Below are 27701 nucleotides of genomic sequence, written 5' to 3'. Positions count from 1 at the left end.
CTGGTAAATTGACTCAGATAATAGTTTGTGTTTATTATACTTCATTTTTTTTCGATTTCACACACAATTTTATACAATTATTAAGAATAATTATCGAGTATTTTAAATTTCGAAAGATAGGTACGACACGACGGTCGTTGAAAATCTTAAACTATTTGTACTATTATAATATATTAAATAGATTATTACTCTAACGTGGACGGCGGAGCTTAGATTAATTAAACATATACCGTTAATTAATTTAAGTACATACAATATAGTTATGTATATATTTAAATAGTTATTATTATGGTCAAATAGATGATGACGGTATAACTTTGTAAATATTGTGCACAAAAAAAAAATAGGTATACATCTCACCGACCTTTTAATAAACACCTTGCGAAGCAATGTTAAAAATAAAATTGATATAACGCTTAAGAATCGAAATAAAAATAATTAATAATAACAATATAATATTATATGGATAAGCGACACCACTCCGAGACGATAAGTTGTATAATATAATAAGTGTATGATAGTGATAATAATAATAATAATAATAACAATAATAATACAATATGAACTATGTACAGTTAATAATAATATTGTGATGTGTACCGTCTAGTGGAATATAATGCAATTTGTGTACCTTTATATTGGCCAATATTGTTTACAGTGTATAATTACTGTATTTACTCGACGGTGCAACGTGGATGGAAATGCTTTATAAAAAAATGTTTAAAAAAAAATTGGGATTTAGTAATTTGGAACCAGCGATCCGGCAAACGGTACGTTGGTAAAGGAGCTGGTGGACATGTCCAAAAGAAACCGGAGCACGTCGAACAGCCTGATGGCCACCCAAATTACAAACAGGTAGAACAGACCTTGGGTGAAACAGTTCAGCCAGTACAATCTGAAATCAAACGACTAATTATCCGAGAAAAATAATCAAATAAATCAATATTTCCCCCCTAGGAAGGTATCATACGTTGGATCTATAATGAGGTAAGATAATCTATTTGAAGGTAATCTGTGTTACTATTTTCCGCCATCTTTATTGGAATTGGAACCTTATCACGTGTCGATAACTGTTTTGAACAACTACAAGTTAAGTTGGTAGCACAGATGTGTATGTTATTTATACACATATAAATCCCACAAAAATGGCCGACGTCGATTTCAGTTCTTATCAATAGTTAGCAATCCAGTTTGTCATTGTCTTAACAACCGTCTCTTATCATTTCCAATCCTCAGCCCATCTCCACAGTTATCACTATTCCGTTCCCTCCATATCCCTTCAATTTGTTCACTTTTATTCACAGGCTTTAAGTCCTAAAACTATCCCTAAAAAGCAAAACTAAAGAAAATGTTTGACCCCCGTTGGGCAAAATCCTTAACGTTTGTATTATATTTACAATATAAGTTGAGAACAATAAACCGGTCAAATGGAAATTTATACATTTTTTGGCTTTATTGTGTAAAATTTAAAACACATATCTCTAGATAAATATTTTACTATTGTCTAGTATTGTAAAATATTAGAAAGTAAAATGTCTCTTAATCGAGCAATATTTCCCTCAAAGCAACGACATTGGACCACGAACTCTTGTTTTGAATCTTTTATCAGCTGGTCTCCCTTATCAATAGTTTTTATCAGCTGATTCTCTTATCAATAATCTCGTCAGTTATTCTGGAAAAATTAGTTTACCTTTATTTCCATCCCGTCCCCACCCGACCCACACCACTTACCATACTATCCCATCCCCATTTCTTGTTAGAGAAAATATTCATAACGTTTTACATAAGAGTTTGTTTGTATAGCTTACAATTTCAAATGATATCTCGCCCTGTCCAAGTTGGACAACGGCTCTTTCATGCAATACTGGCGGGCGCCCAGCAACAGTTTGACGCAGTAGTCTTCGATGTCGATTTTGATGTTCTGTATGTAGAATAAGTCTTTGTCCCGCTCGTTCATATAGCCCAGCAGTGATTTGGTGTTTTCGATTTTGAAGTCCCAGTCGCGCATCGTGAAATACTGCAACACTTCCATGCCGACCGCTATGCGTTTCTGCACTCGGACCATGCTGTTGTAAAGGGAAAGTGGAAAAAAAAGAATGAATAAAAAATAAAGGGAATATTTTATTTATGAGGTGCAAACCGTACAATGTCTTTTGCCGGGCCAAAACCATAATCCCGTCGATCAACAGGGCAGGGACCATTTGCAGCCAGAAAACGATGAAGTAGTGCAACAGCTTGTTGGTCCTGATCGATCCGTTTGGATACCAAAGACCGGCGTCGAACGGATACTCATAACAGTACCGTTTGCCCTTGGCCAACACACCGCCCCACGTGATCCGAACGATGTCCCCTTTGGTTATGTTGTACACCGGGATGGGTTGTTCGGGGTCGAGTCTGGGAACGAACGAAATCATCAGTTTCAGAGCTGGCATTTAAAACATAAAATGCACAAATCTGCTCGTCTCCAATGGAGAAACATAAGAATCTTCAATTTTGAGAGCTTTATGGCGCCCACCTACTCAGGATGAGTGATCAAGAGAAACGATAAGAGATAAGGAGAGGTGATAGTTGCCAATACGTTGTAGATCAACGAATCTTATTGAACTCTTTGAACACCTAAGAGGTAAGCTAATTATGTTTACTTGGTGCTTCCTCTTCTCCAAGCGATCGACACCAAAGCGTTGATGGCTATGTCCACCGGCACTACTTCGGCCTCGTAGTTCTCTCCGCACAACATGGATCGGATCACTCCTTTGCCGGCGGCCACGATCACCCCGACAGGTCCATTCAGGCTGTCAACCCATCCGGGAAACGGGTCCTTGTAAGATGGAGTGACTTAAGTGTGGGGAACAAAAACAAATACCTTTTATAAGTAATACATAGTTTAAAAGCAACCGATTGCATCGCATTCATACCTACCCCTCCAAACCTTATCTCCCTCCCCATACACAACCCCATTCTCGCCTAAACACCACCCCATCGCCGTTCCCTTCCCATCACGTATCCACATCCACATTAAGTAAAACAAATTAACTTAAGAAAACAAACAATGTTGTCGTCTCCGGTTAAAATATAAGATCTCCAAAATTTACTCTAAATTTTGATAAAATTCAATCTTCAGGTTAGATTTTAATTATCATTTATCAGTTAATTTTCAACCGTTACCTCACCCCCCCCCTCTTTATATAACACCTTATTTTAACGGGATTTCTTATTTAAAGGCGGCCGGTATTCCAATTATGTGAATAAAATCGTATCATACTGACCTATTGACGGGCGAGCGATGGCTATGGGTAATATCTTGGCGTATTCGCCCACCAGAGCTTCGGCCAACCTCTTCGAATAAGTATAACAGTTGGGATGAGGGCCCAGTAATCTGTAAAAAATAAAATTAAACAAATTATCAACTAGAAAAGTACAAATATTTTATAATATAATATATATTTAATGGTATTTGTAATTTATTTTGTAGCCATTCAGCATAAACCAATTTGTTCTGTCAGAACAAAGTGTGATTTATTTTACCTATAAATTAATTTAAATAATAATAGTTTTGCCCCCTTAGGAAATAACGACGTTGTTAGGTAAGTGAACAAATTGCAGCGTGCAAAACAATTCATTAAGATTGATGCGAGCTATTTCCGTCGCGCCTTCAATCATTATATTTTATTGATCGTCGATTTGTGACGGCCAAACTGTGTTTATTTCGGTGTCATTGAGCTGAAGGACAAAGTTATACTTATCCCCAGCGATCGGTATGGAATTATCTCATCGGCTCAAAGCAAACAATCACTGAACAATCACAAACTACAATGCCAATTACCTATTGTCCTATCGAAAGAAATACTATATCCGACCATTTTAACACATTTTTTGTTTCAATTCTCTATTAAACACCCCTTTGGTATTCCTAATGGTTCCCAATGGTTAATCCTTTAGATGCGCCGATGACAGGAGTGCTCCAGGAAAGGGCACCATGTGAATTAGAAGAACAATGGGAATTCCGTGGTTGTCTCCCAGCTTGGTCAGGTGAAATTCTCTTACACTGATCCTGTTATACTCAAACATTTCTCTATGCTATTTAGCACTTGCTCTCCAAGCCAAAACGGGTTGTACTTGGCGTGGACCTAATAAATTCCTAATAGGTACTATTGTACCAATCGATGCAAATTTCCCTTGTCAACAGTACGGATTTGTCATCATAAAACCGTGATTGGTACCCAATGTGGGTCACGGCTCAGGCTGCACCAACTATTTATAATTACTCTCCATGACGGATGGGTATTTTAGTTTGTTTAAGGTCTGAAAATCAAATTGAAGGAAGATATAGCGTTTTTTTTCTTCAAAAACCTGTAGGTAAACTCTTTTTTATTACGAAAAACCTCTCAAAAAAGAGAGGGATATGGTAAGAATACCATATATGTTTACTGCAACGACTTTGGCGCAAGCCTTAGGGTATTTCTTTGGATGATTCATGATGATAATTTTTTGGATTGATTCCAAAAAAAAAAACAACAAATTGCTAATCACGGTAGCTCTCAAGATGATATTCGATTAGTGTTTAAGTCGTTTATCATCATATAAACAGTCACAGACGCCAAACAAACACCACACCGTACAGTAGTTTGTCTGCTGACAAATATTTTTCAAATGCCCCAGGGGTTCCGGTATTGAGTGTTAAGTTCTCACTGTCGAATTGATTACACGACACACTCTAAGTCTCGACATCGAACAATAATAACACTGATGGTCACAAACGGCTTGACGTCCGAGTGTATTGTTTTTTAATTGCCAAAATCGATTACGCTGTTATTGCGATGCCAAGAATACATTTTTTTTTTCATATGAAAGATATTTAGAATCGCATGAAAGTTTAGCGAAAATTAGCTGTAAAAAGGTCAAATAGTTGAGTTGAAATTTGTATAGACTTTGCGATAAACGTATGGAAGCTGGCAACAAGAGGTATTGTGGGCAGTTCTAAGGAAGACTAGTGTCCTGAGAATAAAAGACGCAACAGGGACAGGTCAGATGAGCCAGTTGGGTAGTAAAAATCAAATCAGCTTAAATGAAAATGTTGAGACGTGGGATTGACATGGAAAGGTAAACTATTATAAGAGCAACAGACACTAGTCATCGAGATGATTTGGTCTCGTTGAAAGAAGCGAAGAAACGAAAAATAAAACAGATAATAGAGAGATTACTTTAGGAATCACTTTTTCTCACACCAAGACGAATGCAAGTTTGTCTATATTTTTATTGACTTCAGTAGGTCTTATGGCGAGTTTGTTGACAATTTGGGTCACACGGCATGACGCAAATCTAACCTAAAATACTAACGGAACCTACTTGATAATGAAAAGTAACGTCCATTTGCGGATGCTGACAGCTGATAAGGGATAAAAGATAAGATAATATGTCACGCAAAATGTGGGGTTTCCATTGTTTTAGATAAAAAAGTATCAAATAAAGTCCTTATTATTTTTAATGATCAAAAATAATTATATTTTATATTTAGTTGAAAAAAAACTATTTCGAGGGCTAATATTGAGGAATGACTGTTTAAACTATATAATGGTGACCTACATATTGATGTACACCGTTTGACTTTTAACAGTTACCATTTTAAGAACTACATTTTAAAACGATTTTGTTTTTTAACTAAAAACTAAATATAAATTTGTTATCATTTGTTAAAAGCACCAGATCTAAAGATTTTATCGGACACTATTTTAGCTTACATAATTGTGTCGTTTAAATAAATCACTGTAACTTTAAATTCGGCTGATCCTGTATAATATTATCTACAACTGTTGAAAAATATGCCCGGAAGACAATATACATAATAATATGATCTTGCAGATACAATTGCTGTGATGTAATATATTTTTATGATTTTTTGATAGTCTCCGCTCGGTCGTTAATTACACATCTGTTGCACGTTGTGCATATGCATATTTCCAATGTGTTTGAAATAGAATAACAAATTATCGGTTGCTTGGTTTTCGTTATGGCCAAAAATAACATACTACAACTATTACTTAGAATTTCACTAGAAACCAGTTTCCGACCTATGACCACGCCTACCAACCGAATGTAAACATTATGCCTGAACACCGTATAACGGTTGCGCACATTTTTAACTAATTAAAATTAAAAAAATAATAATAACCGCGTTTCACTCGAAACGTATAAATTGAAGGGTCCAGTGCAAGTCCATTTTGGTAAGCTGTCAGAGGTTTTCAGCTACCCATCAGTGTTATCTGTTATATTGGTATACCTCGGTAACAACGAAAATATCAATAATATTATGTAGGTCGAAAATCAAGAATTACCACCATTCTCATCGACGAATGATATTGGAACATTTCTTATCAGCTATTCTCTTATCAATAATATTTTATCAGGTTCTAGGGAATTGTCGATATCTCCTAATCACCACCCCGTCCCCACCTCGTCCATACTTACCAGTTACCACTATACAGTACTTTCCCTTCTCTATTTATAAAAAAAACTTACCTGGGTGTTATCATCTCCAAAGTGTAATCGTCCATCCATTCGACGGCTCTCATAACGTCATTGGGATTGGCCGGCGACGGGTACACTGTCTCTTCGAGCGAGTCGTACTCGCAGTGGCAAAAAGCCGTAGACAAATGAACGAAAGCCTGTGAAAAATAAAACCCCCTTAAATTTTTATAATTCGAAATTTTTAAATTTTGCACTTACCACCAACTTCTTCATTTCCACGGCCAAGTCTAGCACGTACTTGGTTCCGGTGGTGTTCTGTCTGACCGCATCCTTTAGACCGGCTTCCAGACGCAACGAAGCTGCTCCGTTAAAGACAACCGATACTTCGTTGATGATCTTTTGCTTGTCCAGGTCCGATAAACCCAGTCCGGGCAAGCTTAAGTCTCCCTCGATGGCCGACATCTTCTTCAGACTTCCCGGACATTCTTGACGAACGCGTTCGAATACCTTGGTTGAAAAAAAAACGAATTATAAGAACATTTCAAATATCACATAAATCCGTGAGTTTACACAATTTACCTAATATGTTATAATAAGGATGAATGATAAGGAGTGATAAGAGATCAGGAAATGTGATAAGAGATTAGAAGGGGTGATATGGAGGCAGATAGACCAATACTTTGTAGGTCAACAAATTGACATTAGGTTGACAATTGAAAATCATAGCTACAATTTTACTAAACCGTAAAAATAATATATTATGATTTTATAAGTCACTCAACTGCAAGTTTCCTTATTTGTTCCACTCTGGCGGCTGGTGTGAAACCGCGTTTGGGCCGGCAAAGTATGTAAATGTTTTTGATGTCGGGGCAGGATCTGAGCAATTTTTCAATTAGCACTTTGCCCATGTAACCGGTACCTCCGGTGATGAACACCGACCGGCCGCTGAACCATTCCACTATACCGTCTTCAGCCATTTTTCACCTGAAACAAATTCATACAACAATAATTAATAAGAAATTCTCAAAAACAGATCTTAAGATGGGTTTAACAAAAGTAAAGTGTCCTGTAACGAATAATCTAAATGAAATTGTTGATATGAGCCTTTCTCACCAGTTTGGTTTGAAATTTAAATACAGTTAAACCTATAGTTTTAGCATGGTTAAACTATACTAAACTATTAAGTAAACTAGTGAAAAAAATGAAAAGTTAGGAAAGTTAAATAGGAAAGTTGCATTTTACTCAAAATTTAAGCTTCGAGGCCATTTTTTAATAATTTTTATAATATTTTGTAAAACATTATTAAAAGATTTTTAGGTCATTAGGTTCCAAGCTCTAACTAGTTTTTAATGAAAAACCAAAAAAAGGTGTCATCTCAACTGCGTTTTAACTTGTAAGAAATAAAAATTCACTTTCAACAGGACTACTTGTCGAACGTCACTACAACGGCCTTGGCCCACGACGAATCTAGTACTTGGGTAAACACAATATTGTTTTAGACATTTTTTTTATAATAAATAAACTTAAGATGATATTACATCAGATATTGTATTATCAAAGACGCCAACAGAGTCGTGGATTATTATGTAAGACTGTCTATACGGCAGCCATAGACGACATATTAGCAGTATAATCTATAAATTATTATTTAAAACTTTAAGAGTTTGTAATAAATAGCATAACAATATTAATACAGACATCATTTTTTCGTTATGTTTTTGATAAATAGAAAAAAAAGTCTAAAAACTAACCTCGTCATAATTTTAAATCAGGTAAATAGATAATTTTATTATTTTTAAATTATATTAATAAAAAGTTATATATTAAAACAACCCGCTACCAGGAGGATCCAGGAGAACACAATAATGTAAGTATTCTAAGTATCTTAAGTATACAACATAAAAAATTTGATTATTTTTAAAGGAAAATCGAGGAAATCCCGTATAATTGATAAGATAATGTAGATAAAGGTGATAAGATTCTATGATTGATAAGATAATTGATAAGAGACAACAACAACAAAATTACAGAAAGCCAGCTGATCTGTTCCAGTTAGGTATTTAGGTAGATATTTCTTTCTTCTCTCTATATCAATTAAGTATTACCCTATCAGCTATTTTTAGTACAATATGCTTTATTATAATATTTCTAATCTAGTCTAATTTTGATTGGATAACCCTACAAGTAGACCCTTCTGACAATTCCGTACTTTCCATAGGCTTTCCGTTCGATTAATCCGGAACTAATTTTGCGTTTTTCGCCGATCTTTTTCCGTTAAGATCATACCAATCGTTTCTGGACCTTGGCCAGTACCTACACGGTCTATTCTCTGCCAACCGACACTGATGAGTGCATAACTCTCACCGTTAACCACCGTTGTTCTACGCCACACGGGATAAATGCCTGTAGCACTCTGTTCACGGCCGCTCATAAAAAACCAAAACCCATCAAACAACAGTAGGTTGCTATTCGATATTAACATTTCATTACACCGCCAACGTTGAAACAGGCGTCCATAGCTATTAACAATCTATTAATTTCCCCGGCTCATCCCATCGCCACACTCTCTCAATGTGGATGTACATAAATTGTCATAACCTCTCATATTAAGTAGGTAGAGGTACCCAACCTAACGTCATAGGTGTTCTACGATTATAACAATTACAGTGCACACAGACACAATGGAGTGTTATTGAGAAGACTACTTAATCGTCCCAATCGCGCGGTTCGACATGACTAGGGAAATCAATTAGGCGGGTATAAATCTGTAATTGTTTTTCAAGACGGTACTGGACTGTGTTGGATATTGGATACGGTGATTTGTACAACACATGACGTTACTGGTAGGCAATGTGCAATGTACCATGTTGATAAGACTATGACGATGATAATGACGACGACGTAGGTATCGCCTTCGTGTAATGTGTTTGAGAATACTATTACTATACGTTTGACCTTACCGCCAATAAACCGAACAATTAGTCTGTCAAATTAGCAATAAACACTGTCCACACTGGCCGTTATAATTTGTATAACGCGTCATGACGCCTCATCTCTTTATTGTTTTGCGTTGTTATCACAAGGACACGATCTCTGCCGTATAAACAACAATACCTAATAATTGTGTATTACACACATAATATAATAAATAGGTATATTATACTCGTCTGAGAATGTTGTGTAAAGTAATCCGGTAGTTGTGCGCTAGACAGGCGTTATTAATAGAGCACATAACATAAAAAAAAAATATATATATATGACCCACTTGAGAGTTTTTGTGTTTTTTGTTTAACGAACACGTTGTAAAAAAAAATACTAATTAAGTACGTCCGGTAATAAATAATATTATAATTTAATATTACAAATAGGCAAACATAACTGGTAGATCTTAGTAGTGTTTGTGTGTGTGCTTGTGTTGTAACCGCGGACATAAGTGTTATTATAGGTAACCGCGGTAACCCAACCAATTTAAAAAGCGGTTAGTAAAATCGATATGCATTGGCGCGCAAATTCAAATTTGCCTTTTTCGAACATTATTAGGTGAGCTGTGAGCTTACTGCCTAGATTAACTGCTTTGTACAATATTAAGGAGATTTTTTTAACTATGTTCTTATTATTTTGGTGTTGGTGTTAAACTAAAGTGTAATTTTTCGCTGCATCTTAGAACCTAGTGCCAATCTAAAAAAACTAATAACACTTTTGAAATTAGCGCATAGTCCTTATGGTTTGGTTTCTAAGGCAACAAATGTGCAACAAGAAAAAAGTTTTATAAATTATAAATTAGCTGTCAAAAGAAGAATTCGACTTAAATTACTATTAAAAAAATCTCTACACTGCTAGTGTTATCGATGCATAACGTATGATGAATAACAGCGCATTCATCTCATATAGTGCTGACAAATATTTGCAAACTATAGTGAAACATTTAGCTCTAAACAATATATTTATCATTATTATTATTATTAGGTATTATTAGCAAACCACGTCGGCGTCCAATGACAGACTTTCACGGCTATTAATCATCACAAAATCCCTCGTTCCATTCAAACAGTAATCTTGCTTGTAGTTAATTTTTTGGCTGGAGCTACCTCGATAAAACATTTAACACAGATTAAATAAATCTGAATATTAACTAATGATCACATTTTTATTTAGCCAATCGAATAACATATTTTTTCTACGTGCAAATACATTTTTATTGATTCAACAATATAAATATATATATTTAAAAAATAAAATATCTAAAAAACGACATTTAAGCTATGCAAATAGTTATTCGAATTGGATTTGATTAAGCTGTACACAGTAGTTGATAAGTTAGAAAAAATTACACAAGGTACAGTGTGACCAACTTTCCTTTTTTTTTTTTAATTAAACCTTATCGACTACTGTGAACAGTTTGGTTCATCCAATATTCAAATTAAGCCCACGTTTAAATCTATTAAAAGAAAACTAAACGACATGTTCGTTATCTATTTACGAATAAGATTAAAAATACTATTTTGTATTTTGTGCTTTAAAATCTTAATACTGGATTTTCACCATCTCCGGACATAATTTGTTAACATCATGTCACACTTGTCGCCGCCTAATATTTGGTAAGGTATAACGTCACTCGACTGTCGGGGCCCAAAGCGTCGATGACGATAATAATAGTAATAATAATATGTAATAGCACACCCGGCGACATTATTATACTATTATTATTAATTACGTTTTAACACAATTGCCTTGGGACCGTTATAAGGTCACAGCCTGAAGCATTTGTATCGTATTCACAAGCACATACAGAGTGATCAATATAGCGAGAGACACTCAATTTTCTGAAAATATTTGCAATTTTTTTTCAAAATTGTTCTCAATTTTCTACGAGAAGGGGTGGAGGGAAGTTTTCAGGGTTTGTCTTCAATAAAGTATTTTTTTGGATACGGTTATTGATTTACAAACTCGCTGCATAAACAAAATTGGTATCAACTAGTTTTTCTTTCTTATCATATCTGTTATCAGCTGATTTGTCCTTATCAAACACCATTCTTATCACACAAAACACATCATTATGAAAAACAATACCTATAAAGAAGGGGTGAACTCTTTTAATCTTTGATCCAATTAAGCACCTTTTAGGTATAATCTCTGGTCCATAGACCTGCTGCACGAAGAAATCGGTTCAGCGGTCCAAACAGAAAAATTAAAAGAATCACATGGTGATAAAAACAAAAAAAATACCTCCTGATTCACACTCATTAAAGCTAAACAAAATAGCCAAAGCTCTTTACTTCGACTAAAACTACAATCAGCCTAACCTCACCATTCTTATTGCTGAGTTATCATCTTATTTACCCTTATCAAACTCCATTCTTATCACTAACATATATGCTAAGAGATATGATATAAACGTATTATAATAAAGTCACATTTTTGTAAAAGACGAGTTAAGTATTGTAGGCATATCTAAAGAAGTCAATTATGATGGCAACTCAATACAAGAGTTTTTATGAAACCTTGTCTTTCTCTAATTAGGGTTAATGTGACTTATTGCACCACTATGGTTTTAACCCCCTCATATAGTCCTCTTCGCCAGTTCAACTTAATGGCTGAATATCTGTTATCATCAATATACTTATCAATATCGATTCTTATCACTCAAAAATAAAATACCATCTGAGTAAAAACAATTTATATCTTCTGAGCTCCGCATCGCAATTGCAAATGTTTTCAAAAATTACAAAATCGCAATTAGAGGGTAATACAAGAGTCTGTCGTTAAAACGATCACCCTGTAAATACTTTTTACGACCGACTCGTGTCGCGCAGAGCTAGTTTCGTTTTCAGCGGAATGACGTTATGTGATGAAAAATAACAGCTAATCTCATGATATTATTATTATATGAGATCCGCACGGCGATGGTGTGTAACAAGTAGTTTTGACCGAAGAGAAATCATGGGTGAATGATAATTGCAATACTTACACACACACACACACACATAATGGCACCTAAGCCACATTGCATGTGATGTAACGTCCAGACTTTATTAGTAGTTAGATACACTCATTCGGTGGGTAGATCTCGTTAACGCGCGTTCCAGATACAAATAATGTAGCCGACGAAAAAAAACAAAATCATAATAAGTAAAATAAAAAATCTTCGACCGATACGAAAGCGTTTTATGTGTGTCTTAAAAAAAAAAAAAGTAATAACCGTAATAAGATATCTACTTTAAGCACCACCCGGAGCTGTGTGAGCACACGGCGAAGAATTTAAACGACTTGTTAACGTCAAATAATGTGTAATATATTTTATTGCTAAGGTATAGTTTGTTTTTTTCTTTCAAGTAAGTACACGAGTACTAATTTAATGTTATTAGTTAACGAACGGTATAACGAGCGCTAACCGTACACATTTATTGATCTCTTATCAAGTGTCTCTTATCAGGAGCCATTTTATTTATATATATTTCCTTATCACTGTTCTCTTATAAGGTCAGCTGTCATCAGATGTCTCTTTACACCAATCTCTTACTATTTGTCTCAATACAGTAATAATTCTCAAAACTATTACTCAATAACTATTTTAATCTGTAAGTATTAAAAAATATATATATATCCATATAAAATTAATGATTATTATTTTTGCAAAATTCTCATACTGGACAGTGTTATAGACCTAATTATTTAAAATAAAATAGTTTAATGGAAATCTCCAATCTTAACAAAACAATTTTTAAATTGATAAACCGTTTATTATAAACAATAATAATTATTATTTACTGTTAATAGAGATTAGAGAGCTTTTTATAGAATTAAGATAAAACGATATTTAAAATTATATGAATATTATTAAAAGAGTCATACTTTTCATCTTGATAATAATTTATTAATTAGGCGATGTTATCTAGATACACAACACTGACTGTAAACTCTTAATATATATATCTTATAAGATTTATATAAGTGTTTTTTTTTCTTTTTTCTATAGATTTTCCCTGCATTTATCAAATCTAAATACATTCCCAAGAATTTTTTTTATGCATTTGTTTAACATTGGAAATTTTACATTTTAATTAAAAAATTCCTATTTTAAAACTATTAAATTTTGGAAAAAAAGATTCTTAAAGCTAAAATATGACACTTGAAAATGCGCACTCGGTAGTTTAAATTAAAACAAATCACAAAAATAAAATAAGATTCACGAGTATGATGATAATTGTGGGTACCTATTGTTATCTGTCTGTGTATTCACTACCGTAATAAACGCGGTGAGCAATAGTAATAATTATCATTATTAAATCCCATTCCATTTTCTGGCCTATACACTCCAGTGTGTACTTAATGGATTTCATAACAATGGTTTCTGTGTAGTGTGTGCGAGTGTGTTTTTTCATGTGTATTAGTATGAAACGAATATCATGTGGTTTCACTCGGTCGAATGTCTCAAGTGTAGGTACCGCTCGATTTTTAATATAAACCAAAAAAAAAACCGTTTACTTAGACTAATGAGGTTCGCGTTTAATTTTTGAAATTTCCCGCCCTTGCTACAGTATTATCACTTAAAAAAAAAATTAACACATTGACCCGCCAAAAGACAATATTATTATGAAGAATGTTTATTACGATATCATTGATAATAAATAACGACTTTAATTTCGTCATACTGGCCACACTGTATCTTGCCTTATCATATTTTACTTATGGTACATATCCATACCATAGAGTTGTTTAGATAAGAGAAATAATTTTCGGATGGTGGTCGCCATTTTCTCTTTTATTCTAAAATTATACCTATACAAAACTAACGTATAGAAACTGATAAACGACATGATGACCACCACAATTTTTTAGTGTTAAGTTTAATCACCGTGTTAAATTTTAAGAGTGTCCACACACTCTGATTCAGGATTACTAGGTAATCTTATAATTTATGTGACTCAATGTTGATTTTCATACTTCATAATTTAAAAAAAATAATAATAATGAAATAAGCTATGAAGTGCAAGTTTTGTTCTTAATGTTATTATTGATCAATTCGAACATAGATTGTAGTTGAGTTATAAATCCAACAAATCTGTCCAGTGGTCCAATAGTTATTATTATTGATTCGGACAGTATCAACGCTTAGATGTCATAATTTGCTGTTTCTTCAAGGCTATGAGGTCATACTTAAAAAAACAACATAAACAATTAATATAGGCAAAAGACAAATCGCACGGTTAGCATCATCGAGTACCCATAAACTGCTGTCGATAAGTTCAAGAACACTTCGAGGAAACTCAAATAAGTGCCGGTAAACCCCAAAAGCCTATAGTCTGCCTTCGCCGTAATCGATCCAAAGACAAAATATCTGCCATAAAATTCAGTCAACACGATGAGTCAGAAACTGTCGAGTATGGCTAATAAATTGAGAAGGTAAATATCCTTGGCATTTACAGCAGAAAATACCTTACACATTGATGGTGTTTCAGATAATTGAAAGTATACAATGATCGGTGTGTTCGACTAAATTCGACAAGTCCGAGTGAGACATCAACAGCTGTTGCTGTTGTGTTTTTTTTACAAATAAATACTGTTGGGCCAAAAACGGGTTATTGGCGTTGCATCACGGCCCGCGGTTTGTTTTCGGTTTCATAAAAGCAACGCTCTATCTGGAACGTGTAAAAGGTAGGTAGGTATTTACGATTTTTTAATCGCTTACTTAATATTATTTTGTTATTTCCTATCTCTTCCCCTCTCCACTCACGCCGGTCACACTCAGAAATAGCCTTGACTCTCGACGGCGTTTAACCAGTTAACCGGTCGTCCGGACGCCTTGTCGAAAAGACACCACAGCGCGCGACTATCCATAGCAAGTGAAATGTGTTTACTTTTAGACAACTATTATAATAAAGTCGGAGGAGAAATATACACACACGAGTCGATCCGAATAAAACCTTAAAAAAAAAATTACACAAAACAAATAAATGAAAATACCACTTGAAAAACAGACAAAAACCCTAACTTTCCCTTATCATTAATATTATTTTATCAGTTGATTCTCTTATCAACAGCAACGGTCATAACAATGGATGACGTCATCGATTGTTACACAAAAAGCGTCATACCATGAAAACATAATATGTTGTTTATGTCAAAATGCAAAAGTCATCTACTTTTGAGCCTTGCACGTGGAATTATTACAAGGTGTATATTTTATACAGCCGCATAAATTGTAATACTTAATTTATTATTAAAAAAAAAATCAATCTTTCCTTATAAGCAAATACGTGTCTTGCTTATATCATCATATTATCTCTTATCAGTTGATTCTCTTATTTATTATCTCTTATCAACAGCAACAGCCATGACAATGGATGACGTCAGATAGACCCCAGCTCAAAAACACACATGTTGTTCATGTCAAAATGCAAATGTCATCAACTTCTGAGCCTTATCTATGTGAATACTCTATACTACAATTTTAGGGGTAATATTTACATATTGTAACCAACAGCTATTCCCTTTCTTCAGCTCTTCTTTTGTTTCTTCTGTTCTACCTCGTCTAACAGTTGTTCTCCTCCAAGTTATATTTTCTTTTTGATTCGTTAAAACACAAGTGCTGTATTAAAATCCACAAAGATCGGCCATATGTATCAGTTAGTCTGTGATTGATTGACAAGAGCTTACAGTATCCTGTAATTAGTCACGTGATAGGTCTCACACGTAATAGCTCCATTTCCTAGATAAATAGCCATGTTTCAGAAGATACTCGAAGTATCTCGTTCCCAGAACTGTGTCCATGATTGTGATTGATTCGTGTTTCATGACTCGGATTGTTTTCTTGAGTGTTTTTAGCCAACTATTCGACCTCCCTTTTTCCATAAAAATCTCAATACTAGTTCATCGTCCCCCGGAAGGACTTAACTACACAATACCAATGATATGGACAGAATTGTGATCGAGCGATGGGCAATTTGTGAGGATGCACAAATCTAAATAAATTAGACAAACCAATGACTACGTTGGAAATGACAAAGAACCGCCACACCGACACTGTTGTAAGCAACTATAAAACATAAACGATTGCTTGTTCAAATAGTAGACGACGATTAATGTCCGGATGATCGACTTGCAATATTATTGATGATCATTTTCTGGAAGGCCATCCGTATTGCTCGCCATCATCCAGCTAATGGTGTAAAACACTACATAGTGTCTAGTGGTGATATTTATGAATAGAGATTTATTATTAACACTGACACATAATACTATTGCATTTTATTTTTGATGAAACAAAACATGTTGTAATTACTCGAAAAAATAACAATATGGAACGACGATAACGAATTCGCAGTGGGCACCTAATTAGTGTTGTATTTTGTAAGCAGGTGGGTACGTAGGTTGCAAATGATCTCATATGTTAATTGCTGTCGAAACGAAGATCATAGGTTTTGATAACAATAGTAGATTTTTGGACGACGACCGATTTCTTCAGCTTTACTGTTCCATTGTTCGCACATTGTATACCACCGTTACATTAACATCAACCGGTAAGTAGTTAGACAATTCTTGTTTTAATCCCGTTCGTTAAAAAAACATGAAAAATGTGATAGAAAATGTAACGTTAAAAAATGATTCAAGTCTTTAATATAAAAGACTTGTTGTAGAATGTAATAACTAAATTTCAAAATAGTTTATTTGATAAGCAATACCTACGCGTAAAAATTAATTTTATTTAAACAATTATTTATTGGGCTAAATAAAGCAATGTATTTCAGAGACCTAACTCGTTATTTTCAATTTTTTGAATTGTAATTCAAATACATATTGCTTAGGTTTGAAAGGCCGTTCCAAATTGCTCTGTATACTAATAATAATACATAATAAACTAATAAAAAAAATTAATAATAGTTATTTTTTAAGCCAAACTGGCGAAAACGACGGGTATAAATATTGGTTTTTATTTTACTGTTAAAAGATGTATATTTTAGCTTCGATGCAAAGCGAGAAGGTATTGGTTTTACTCTGATGTGGGCTTTTTTTTTCGCTGTATACACTGTAACTTTTTTAATACTAGACCAATTCCTTTGAATAGCAACTCTATAAATCACAAATTTTGTCTAGTTTGTACTTTGGGGGGGTAAAAGTTGAAAAAGTTTAAGTCTTCACAGACGAAAGTTGAAAAAACAAAAAAAAAAACCGTACGAGTTTTTAAGTTAGAACTTTTACTGGCTATAGTATCGAGAAAAAGAGTCGGATCGAGTTGAAATGTATAAGAAATATTTATTTGTTATGCCCGCGCACGTCAGTTTTGTCAAATTCAAAATATACCCATTTCCCGCCCCCCTAGGGGGGGTACAAGTTTTTTTGTTTTTCGGGGTTTTTAGCCGTAATTTTAAAACTTTTGGGTTGAAAATTTGCCAGTAGTTGGAACTCATATGTATCCATAACATATTAAGCGGGTGAAAAATTCGGCACTACAGTTTTTTTTTAATTGCCGGAAAACCGTGTTTTCGCACATTGCGTATATTTTAACAAAAACACCTAAAATCTTTAAAAAAAATTGATCAAATCATTAAAACAATTTTATTTATATCTATACAGAATGATACTATTAGGTTTTGTGCTCAAGTACCACTCTTGACTTAAAGTTTACACAAAGTTTAAATTTTTTTTTTTTTTTTTTTTTTAACTAAAAACCCAGTGTACCAGATGTGAGAAACGAACAGACACTAAAAACTATCAGTTGGTAACTTCTATCCGTGTTAGATTAGTTTAGGGTCCATGATCGGTATCATAATATTGTGTTTATTACATGATATCATAGGCGACTAAATCGTGTAACTGATTATAGTAGACACTCGATTTATTGGGAAAAAAACCTATCCGTGTACTTATTAAGACATTTAATGATTCTGATACGACAAAACCACTGTCGTTATCTCGTTATTTTATAGCCTGCGTTATATAACCTTACCGAAGGTTAACTATGAGTATTTAATGTCCAACTACCTGCAAATAATGAAGAGGACTGTTGTTTTTTGGATTCAGATTAAGTGTTGGTTTTTATGCAGTATACCGCCTCAAAATGTTTTTTTTATTACACAATTTTTTTAAAGGAAAACTTATGTTTTGTATATTGTTATACTGTTATTCATTTAAAGAGATTCACGCTTGATTGTTTAAATTGTCTAATATTAGATAATCTGCTTCGTGCTAATTTTATTATTTTAGTTTATCAACTTGTAGCTCTAATTTTGTAAAAAATATTTCATTTTTTATTACTATGTACTATTACTATTAAGATAAATTTTAATAATAATTAAGTCATAAATGATAATACTTTATTTTATGACTAGATCAAATCTTGTAAACATTTAACATCATGATACTGCTCCTATGCTATCATTAAAAAAACACAATTTTTAAAATCTCCATTAAAGGTTATTGTTAAATAACAGGCAACAGCCGACTGCTAGTGGCTATACACGTTAGTAATATTTAACTAATAAGTAATAAATGTAGGTAAAATTTATTGTTTTCTCCATCACAGTACCAGTATACGATTTATTTTAATTTAAATGTAAGAAAATCGATTTTTCTTTAGAAAATAACAAGAAATTAATATACAGGATGTGGCAGTAAAACGGCGATTTTCTAATGTATTTAAATGGTAAAACCCGTTTCACTAACCCACCCTTTACATTTTAAGGATCTATGAAAAGGTTTTTTTAGTTGCATTTTATTTTGTACATTGTCAATCTAGTAAAATAGAAGTATAATATAGCTTTGAAATAATATAATCTGTGAAGTATAAATAGTTTGTGTGAGATTGCTATAATGGAAGTATATAATACATAAATATTAATTTTATTGAGAATAAGCGATTATAATTTAAACTATGGAGTACAAACGATTGAAACATGAATCGTCGACCATTCCAACAAAATATAACAAGACATTGTATTTGTGTTATTTGGTCCACTAAGTTTTTGCAAAAAAAAAAAAAACCAGTACAGTGGGGTCGGTGCATAGTGGCGACGGAGCATAGTTGGGTCGAGGCATAGTGGTGACGGGGAGGTCACAGGTTTACAGGAATTTTTAAATCTGAAAGTGATAAAATCACTTTCGAAAAAACGCTTCGATGCAAATCGGTAGTTAGTATTTTCAAGCCAGTACAGTCCAAACCAAGCACAGTATAAACCAGCAAAGTTAGAAAGTTTTAAATGAAGGTTCTGTATTTACAAATGAGCATCAAAGCGTTTATTTGAAAGCGATTTTATTCAATTTTATCACTTTTATTTATAATAATTCTTGTAGACCTGTGACCTCTCCGTTTCCTCATTGCTTTGATTACATTATGCCAATACTTTACTGTACTAGTCCTCTCGGATAAAATCACTTTCAAATTAACGCTTTGATGCTCATTTGTAAATACAGAACCTTCATTTAAAACTTTCTAACTTTGCTGGTTTATACTGTGCTTGGTTTGGACTGTACTGGCTTGAAAATACTAACTACCGATTTGCATCGAAGCGTTTTTTCGAAAGTGATTTTATCACTTTCAGATTTAAAAATTCCTGTAAACCTGTGACCTCCCCGTCACCACTATGCCTCGACCCAACTATGCTCCGTCGCCACTATGCACCGACCCCACTGTACTGGTTTTTTTGTTTTAAATTAACTGAATTATTATTTAACATATTTTTTTCAAAATGTGTAATAAAATCGACGATACATATTACTAAAAACATTTTATAAATAAAAAATACATTTTAGTGTCTTAATTAAAATTGAAAAACTATTAAGTTTTCGAAAAATCGATTAGGACTTTTTCGTTTAACCACAAAGGCAAACGGTTTGTAATTTACTAATAATTTATCGAATTGTCCTAAAACATTTTTACATTCCTTTATAGATTTTGTCTTGTGAAAACATACATAATAATTAAAGAACGTTTATATTTCCATTATTTATTGCAACTGTTGGTTGTAATTGTATGTTTTTTGAACAAATAGTTTAGTATATAAAAAACATAGTAAACGTAGCCAAAGATATTGTTCAACGCTGGCACGTTTAATGTCGATTATTTATTCAGAATTTTCACTACTAAATTAAAAGTAAAAGTAAAAACACATAGAAGATTGAACGTTTTGACAACCGATTTTTCATCCACATTATTATTGCATTATTATCCTCGTCCAAGCGTTTTAGACCAAAGCGTTTATACACTTTTTTTTTCTTACAATGTATTAGCTACCATAATCTATCATAGACATTAGACATTTGTCTAACTACTCATCACTTCCAAATCGGAATCCAACATCATATAAAACAATCTAACAATGTTGATTTTCACACCACTCAATCTTAATTTTTTAAGAAAAAGGTTTACCATAAATTTACATATCATAAATATGGTATATAGTTATAGGATTACACCTTTAAATATTTAACATAAATTAGGAAATTTACATTTTACACCAATTTACAATGTATAAGTTTGATTTATTGTTTTGATTTTTTTTTTTTCTGTATCTTTGTACGATTAAAAATTTAATTTGAAATTATTATTTCAACAGTTTTTCAAGTAACACAGCACTATTGTATTTACTGTAATATTTCCAGTGTTTATTTTAATGGGGTTTTACTAGTAATTTTTTTAATTTTTTTTTCTGAAATTAAAAAATGATTTAAATAACGACTAGGTTCGAACAAAAGTCATTAGTCGTCGTCGACAATAATGTATTTGAAATAAAATAAAAACGAACCGTGAAATTACTATTACCGTACAACGTCGGCCTTAACACATATTGTGTCAGTGTAGGTCAGTGGTAGTAGGCAGAGGATTCCAAAGTGACGGTTATCATTATGAAAACCTTCTTCGGTGCATTTGTACATTATTAGTTATTACTTATTACCTAAACCTGACCGCATGGAAGAAAAATATGCATGCCCAGCGCAAACCTATAATTTAGATATATATATATATATATATATATATATATATATATATATATTACAATCTAAACATAATTCACTACACTACTAAACCTACACAGGCACAGGCGGTGACTTTCTAAAATCAACGCATTAATCCGAATTGTTTGTACATAATATTTGTCTGTCTCGGGAGTTTTGAAAAAGTGCATCCAACAAACACGTATCGTGTCATTAGGAGAAAAAAAATCATATCTTTTTATGTAAATAATACATTATATTAGCGGAAGACAATTTACTATCGATGGAACGCAACGTCGACGCATGTGACCTATCCGTAATTCCATAATGATTTTTTATTAGCCCAAAAAAAAATTAAAACTAGTTATTTTCTCCGCTCCACTGAAAAACATTGAATCGTCGATATGTTTTTATGGACGTAGGCCAGAACATATAATATTTAAGATTATACTATGTGTTATTACCTACGGTTAGTATAGATCTCTTATCATTTATCTATTATCACTTATCTCTTATCACTTATCTATATGCTCTTATCTCTAACTGAAAGTGATAATGTAACGCGGAAATAGCGACATGAAATTTCATGTGTATCCAGCCCAATAATATAACCAATTTTAAAATAATTATCTATCTTAACTATTTGAAACGACTAATGTAGTGAAAAGCGATGAATTTTCAAAACTTTTGGTTCGATTTGTTTATTGGTTCAAAATACCCCCAAAAAATTATAACAGTTTTAAATATTTACCTTTTGTTTTTAATTGTTTTTAAAAATGTGTACTCTCATAGTAAAAAAAAAAACCATGTTAACGTTTAGATAATAGTTAATATGTGAAATGTCATCCTCATAGCATTTATAGACTAGAAACGAGGTGGTCGGTCTGTGATGTTATTTACATTCATACTTGCTTCTTTTAATTTCAACAAATACCCACCTTTAAAAACTACCTATAAGATAATATTATGTTCCTGATTTTAAAAAATGTAGTAAGCATGGTAATTGAAAAACACATTTCCCCCCGCCTAAATGTTCATATTTTTTTTAATAAATTGCTTAATATTAAAAAATATTTTTTAAATAATTGTCTAAAAATTAGAAAATCAAGAAAGTCTACATGCCGACCCCGACTTGGCAAGACTTAACAAATCTAAATTAATTAATAAGAAACCAAACAGCTTATTTGTGCTATTTGTGATTGAACCTACTAATTTAGACAAATTTACTACCTACTAAATTTTTCGTTAGTTTTTTTTTTTTTTTGACAAATGAAAAGTGATCAAGTTAAATACTATTTTTATTTTTATTATCAAACAAGTAAATATCTGTACACGTATGTATCACACAGCTAGCTATTATTATAAGGTTTTTAGCCGTATCTTAATGTGGTAATTAATATTTTAGTATTTTTTATTTAAAGTATATATTTTTTTGTAAATATAAAAAGCAAATTGAAATACATTATTTTTAAACTAAGACTATTATGGTAACATGTCGATAATTGAGGACATCGTCGAGCAACTATTAAAGTGTTAAAAAGTGTCCATTTCATAATTTAGTTCAACTGAACACCTGAATTTTGTTTTCTCAACTAAATGATTGTTTATAAATTAATAATTAGAGAACGCTTCTTTGTCTAATATAATAACTAATTTACTTTTAAATAGGTATCTAGGTACTAATGCATTATGATTTAGTTATTCTAACAAGTTTTATCTGACTATTTACCATTGATGATTTATAGAAAACTGTATTTTTGCATTCAGATTAGTGAAATTAATTATTTTAGTTTCCTTGAAAATAGGTTAAATATAGTTTAAAACTGAAAATCCGTGTGGTATCCATAGTTAACCACAGTGGTTACGTACAAAAACCTGGTATCCACCTGTACATACCTTGTTGGTAAGACACCAACCTAACCGCCCCAAAACGAATAGTTGAAAAAAATGTAAATGATATTTCTATAATTGAAAGTTGTATTTAAAAACAAATCATGAACCTCGATGAATTTTCAATGTAATAAATAATTAGGTAACTTGCCCAAGTGTATACAAATTATAAGTATATTAAACAAATATTTACAACACAGTGATTCAAGAGAAAAACGCAGCTATTTTATTTTTACACATAATGAAACCGCATATTTTGCTGTCTCAAATAATCATAATCAATACAGATCACGTTAATATAAATAATAATATAAACTATACTATGGCCAGTGTGTGTGTGTAGATCGGGCCGATTTACACTTTTTTTCCCATCCGACACTTATTTCCAGTCCGGCCATAACAAAATATATGTGTAAAAATTAATATTTACATATAATATACACATTTTTATTTTAATAATATATTCGAGCAACCCGACATGGCGACCCTATCCCGACGGTATAGAGTGGAGCAAAAACTTATACTTATTTTTATTTCACCAACTAAATATCTGTTATCAAACGCTACTTTTGTAAGTAAAATATAAAGCAAACGAAGACGTATGAAGTACTTTTTAAATTACAATGCAATATAACAAATCCTTTCATTAGATCTTGAATATTGAGTTTCTATAAAGAAATATTATTACTATATTGATTTAGGTAAGCATATTATTTAACAGAATTTAGTCATAACTATAATTATTAGTTTTAAAAGCAATTTTGTTTGTTTTATTATTCGCATAATATTATTATTATTATTGTATCATGATAAATTAAAGGTAATATTTTGTTAGAAACTCAATTATACCTCTATTGTTTACAAACTAAAGATAATCTTTAATGAATCTTTGTGTATACTTTTAATAATCTTCAATACTTTCAACAAGTTAATCTTCACAACAAATTTTCCCTATAATTAGGGAAGGCACCTATTTTCTAGTTTTTTTTTTAAATACCATATTTACACTTAAAGTACACACAAATAACGTTTAATAATAGAATTTGCTAGGTTTTTTTAAATTTTTCATTTGCTTTTCTATTGATTTACATACTTACATTTTTTATGTTGAATATTATATTATTATAAATTATTCTAATTTAAAAATGGACAATTCGTTCAAATTTTATAAGAAAAAAGGCGCGAATGTGATAATCTTGGATGTGATGAAAAAAACATCCTCCTTTTAATTATTGTGCAGTGAAAATATAATTTTTAAAGCATAATATTTTATGCTAGCTTGGTTCAAAATCGAGCATGACAAATTTCGGCTTAGCAGCCGGTTTTAGTTTGATAATTATTATTTTAAATAAACGGATATGGACGATAATTAATTCAGTAACAACTATTAACTGTTCGCTCGAATTGAAATATATATTACCTAATACTATTACATACACTTTGGTGGAAAAAAACACCAAATAAACCTCACCTTAACTTGGAGTAAATAAATAAATAGAAATTATGCTAAATACGCCGGTAAATGGACAAAAACAAATATTCCACTCAACCCTTGTTGTAGTTATTTCGTTTTGAAGGCATTTTAGTTGAACGTTATTTTAATATTATTACACTAAAAACTAATCATTGGTACCTAACATTTTTATCTTTATTTGGGAAATTCTAGTCTTATTAATTTTTGAAACTCAATACGGTCAACGTTAATATAAAGTTAACACAATATAATATTATGTATTAATTTTTTTTAATTTAAGATAATTCACATAAAATATTGACCTATCCCCATAATCAGTTTTGAGTAATAATTCTTCAGTTGTTATTAAGTTCATTGACAATTTTCAGCGAATTATTCCTGACTAAAAGGTAGTTGATTATCTATCAAGGTACACGTTTCCGTTAAAATTGTATTCATCTTTGCAGAATTTGTTTGATAACAATATAACGTAAATGTTTTCCGGATAACTGTTGATATTTCTATGTAATTAATTGAAGGCGATTTTAGTAGTTTTTCTATAATTTGTTATGTACAATTTTTTTTTTTAAATATAATTTTAACGCTCGGGTTCGGTGCGTTTTTAAATTCTTTTCGGGTGATTGAATTCCGAGCCCCAATTTTAATTAATTATTATTATAAACGGTTGTTGGGTTTGCTCACCTCGTATAAAGCTCGTGCAGCGGATCTTGTCTGACGATGGACAATGTGTAATTTTTTTAATTGAAAAAAATAAGATATAGATCTATACGATCAACAACAACAACAACAACGATAGATGGATAGGTGACGACGACGATGATCTTTTAGATGGTCCGGCCAACCCGTGCGCGCGACGTTTGAACGCTGACCGTGTGTGTGCGCGGCTTCTCGTTTTCAACACACGTTGGTCGCGAGGCGGTTGGAAAACGCGTGGCCGCCCCACCACCGGTGCGGGCAGCGCGGCCGCCGAAATCCGTTCACTTTCATCCGGCCGGCCGCGTTCGCTGTGGTGTAACAAGTCCTCCTGCTCTCGACGACGACGACGACCTACCGACGGGGACGACATAATATTACCAAGGAGAAGAACAAGAAAAAGTGTAAGTAAAATACAAGAACCCAGAAAACGATTATTAAATGTACGAAATAATAATACACACCGCGTAGCGTGTGCGGTGCCGTTTTCGAACCCAACCGGATTGGCGCCTCGAAGAGAGAGAGAGAGAGAGAGATGTCTGTGTACGATGTGCACCCACCGTGTAGCGCTGCCGCCCGTGTACTGTATTATATTATTGTAATATAATAATATTATTAGGTATTAAATTATTATCATTGTGAAACAAGCCAAAACACGGTTAGGCATTATCGGTTCTACGCCGCGCGGTTTTTATGTAACTACCGCCGGCGGTTCGCGAACGTCCGTACGGTTCCGTTTAATAATTAGGTACCTATTTTAAAACGCGCCAGTTTATATTATATTGATTGCAAACTGTTGATACATACCTGCACAAAGGTGAGACATCTGTTAAACGTAAGACATTCGTATTCTCTTGAAAATCCACAACGAGGAACGGTCAACGAGGGACGGTCAAAAATTGATACATATTACGTATAAATATATGTCAAGCTAGAAGGATTTAAAAACAAAAACCGGATACAAAAGTGACGTTATTATTTACCACCGTGATAAACTAACTTTTGTTAAACTTTATCTTTTGTTTAATTGACATGTGTTGCTCAAAAGTTGTTTTATATTTAGGTTATTACCAGTTTACTGGTTATCGAATAAATGGTATCAGCGGTAGCAGAGTTATTATTATTATCATACAGGATATTATCAATGATAAACTGATAACGAACATTTCTATTATCACCACTTTAATGCAAAACACTGATGAGAAAATTTAACTATACATATACATTTTTACACGGCGATAAATAACATTTAAACTCCAATTAAAATTTATTTTAACTCCAGTTGAACGAGTTTATCCCTGTGTAAAAATTTGGTGCAGCCCGGCAATAGAGTATTAACTTACGTTTTCACGAAAACAACAGTATGAATATTAAGAATATTACTTAGAATAACGTAGAAACTACAACTAAGAATCAACAAATATACAGGCGCATTATACCATAATTTGTGAAAGATGTTTTTACTTAGAAGTATGATAGAAAAAGTCTGCATAAAAATGCACGTTCATTTTGTTTTCACTCTACTTTAAGAGATTTTTTGGTTTGAACTTTGAAGGGAATTTTTATACCCAACGCAATACATTTCTTGTTACTTGCAGGATTCGATTCGGAACATGTCGTTTGGTCCAGACACAAAAACAAAATGTATTAATTTATAATAAAAACACATCATTGTAACATGAGTACCTGCTCAGCTCGTTGGATCGAAGCTAATAGAAAAATGTTTAAATACAAAGTCGATTTGAACTAGTCATCGAATGCGAGTCCGACAACGTTGTCCAATTATCATTCATCAAACGATAAAATAAATATAACCAGCTATAATTTCAGTCAGGCCTTCTGTGTACATAACATCTTAAATCTGAAAACAGGAATAACGACAAAGATGATTCCGAGGTTCAACGACCATAGTTTTATTTTCTTTATAACATTAAGACGACCAACGGCCTTGACTTGTCTGTATACGACAGCCCCAAGACGAAAGGTGAACATTTTCTCTGGAACACAAGACATCATTTTATTTGACATTATAAACACTTTTGCCAAACAAAAATATTATTTCCAAAAACGAGTACTTGCTTGATTTTAAATTTCGTATCAAGTGTTATATAAAATCAAACACATTATTTTATTTTTAGAGTTTTGACACAATACATGTCTTTAATTTCCTTATGAATACCGTTAATAGACATCTAATACCATTAACTCATCACCTCAGGCACACAATGTATTCTTTTATTCACACAAG

At 32.6% G+C, this 27701-nt stretch overlaps 1 protein-coding gene across 1 annotated transcript; it reads right to left on the bottom strand.

The window, feature by feature from the left end:
* Window positions 1–66: 66 nt before the first annotated feature.
* Window positions 67–25639, bottom strand: LOC126845372 (putative fatty acyl-CoA reductase CG5065). The gene is made up of 9 exons (XM_050584030.1): window positions 25442–25639; window positions 7248–7449; window positions 6724–6972; window positions 6517–6662; window positions 3267–3376; window positions 2643–2835; window positions 2146–2394; window positions 1809–2066; window positions 67–895 (listed from the first exon to the last, which is right to left on the bottom strand). Exons 2-9 carry the CDS (start codon window positions 7440–7442, stop codon window positions 739–741), a joined length of 1557 nt encoding a protein of 518 aa, XP_050439987.1. The 5' UTR covers window positions 7443–7449; window positions 25442–25639; the 3' UTR covers window positions 67–738.
* Window positions 25640–27701: the final 2062 nt, after the last annotated feature.

The sequence above is a fragment of the Adelges cooleyi genome, unplaced genomic scaffold (assembly GCF_023614345.1).
Source record: "Adelges cooleyi isolate 19-005CV unplaced genomic scaffold, UGA_ACOO_1.1 ACOO_flye_CR_arks_rails_tigmint_CR_PRNA_784, whole genome shotgun sequence".
NCBI classification, from domain to species: domain Eukaryota; kingdom Metazoa; phylum Arthropoda; class Insecta; order Hemiptera; family Adelgidae; genus Adelges; species Adelges cooleyi.
This window is presented reverse-complemented; position numbering and strand designations above follow the sequence as displayed.

Bases quoted from the DNA above. Each gene is read 5' to 3' on its own strand.
- LOC126845372 (XM_050584030.1), bottom strand. From the start codon at position 7,442: ATGGCTGAAGACGGTATAGTGGAATGGTTCAGCGGCCGGTCGGTGTTC. The intron at 6,663-6,723 runs GTAAGTGCAAAA...TATTTTTCACAG, and splicing joins TGGAAATGAAGAAGTTGGTG to GCTTTCGTTCATTTGTCTAC. The intron at 3,377-6,516 runs GTAAGTTTTTTT...TATTTTTTACAG, and splicing joins TTGGAGATGATAACACCCAG to ATTACTGGGCCCTCATCCCA.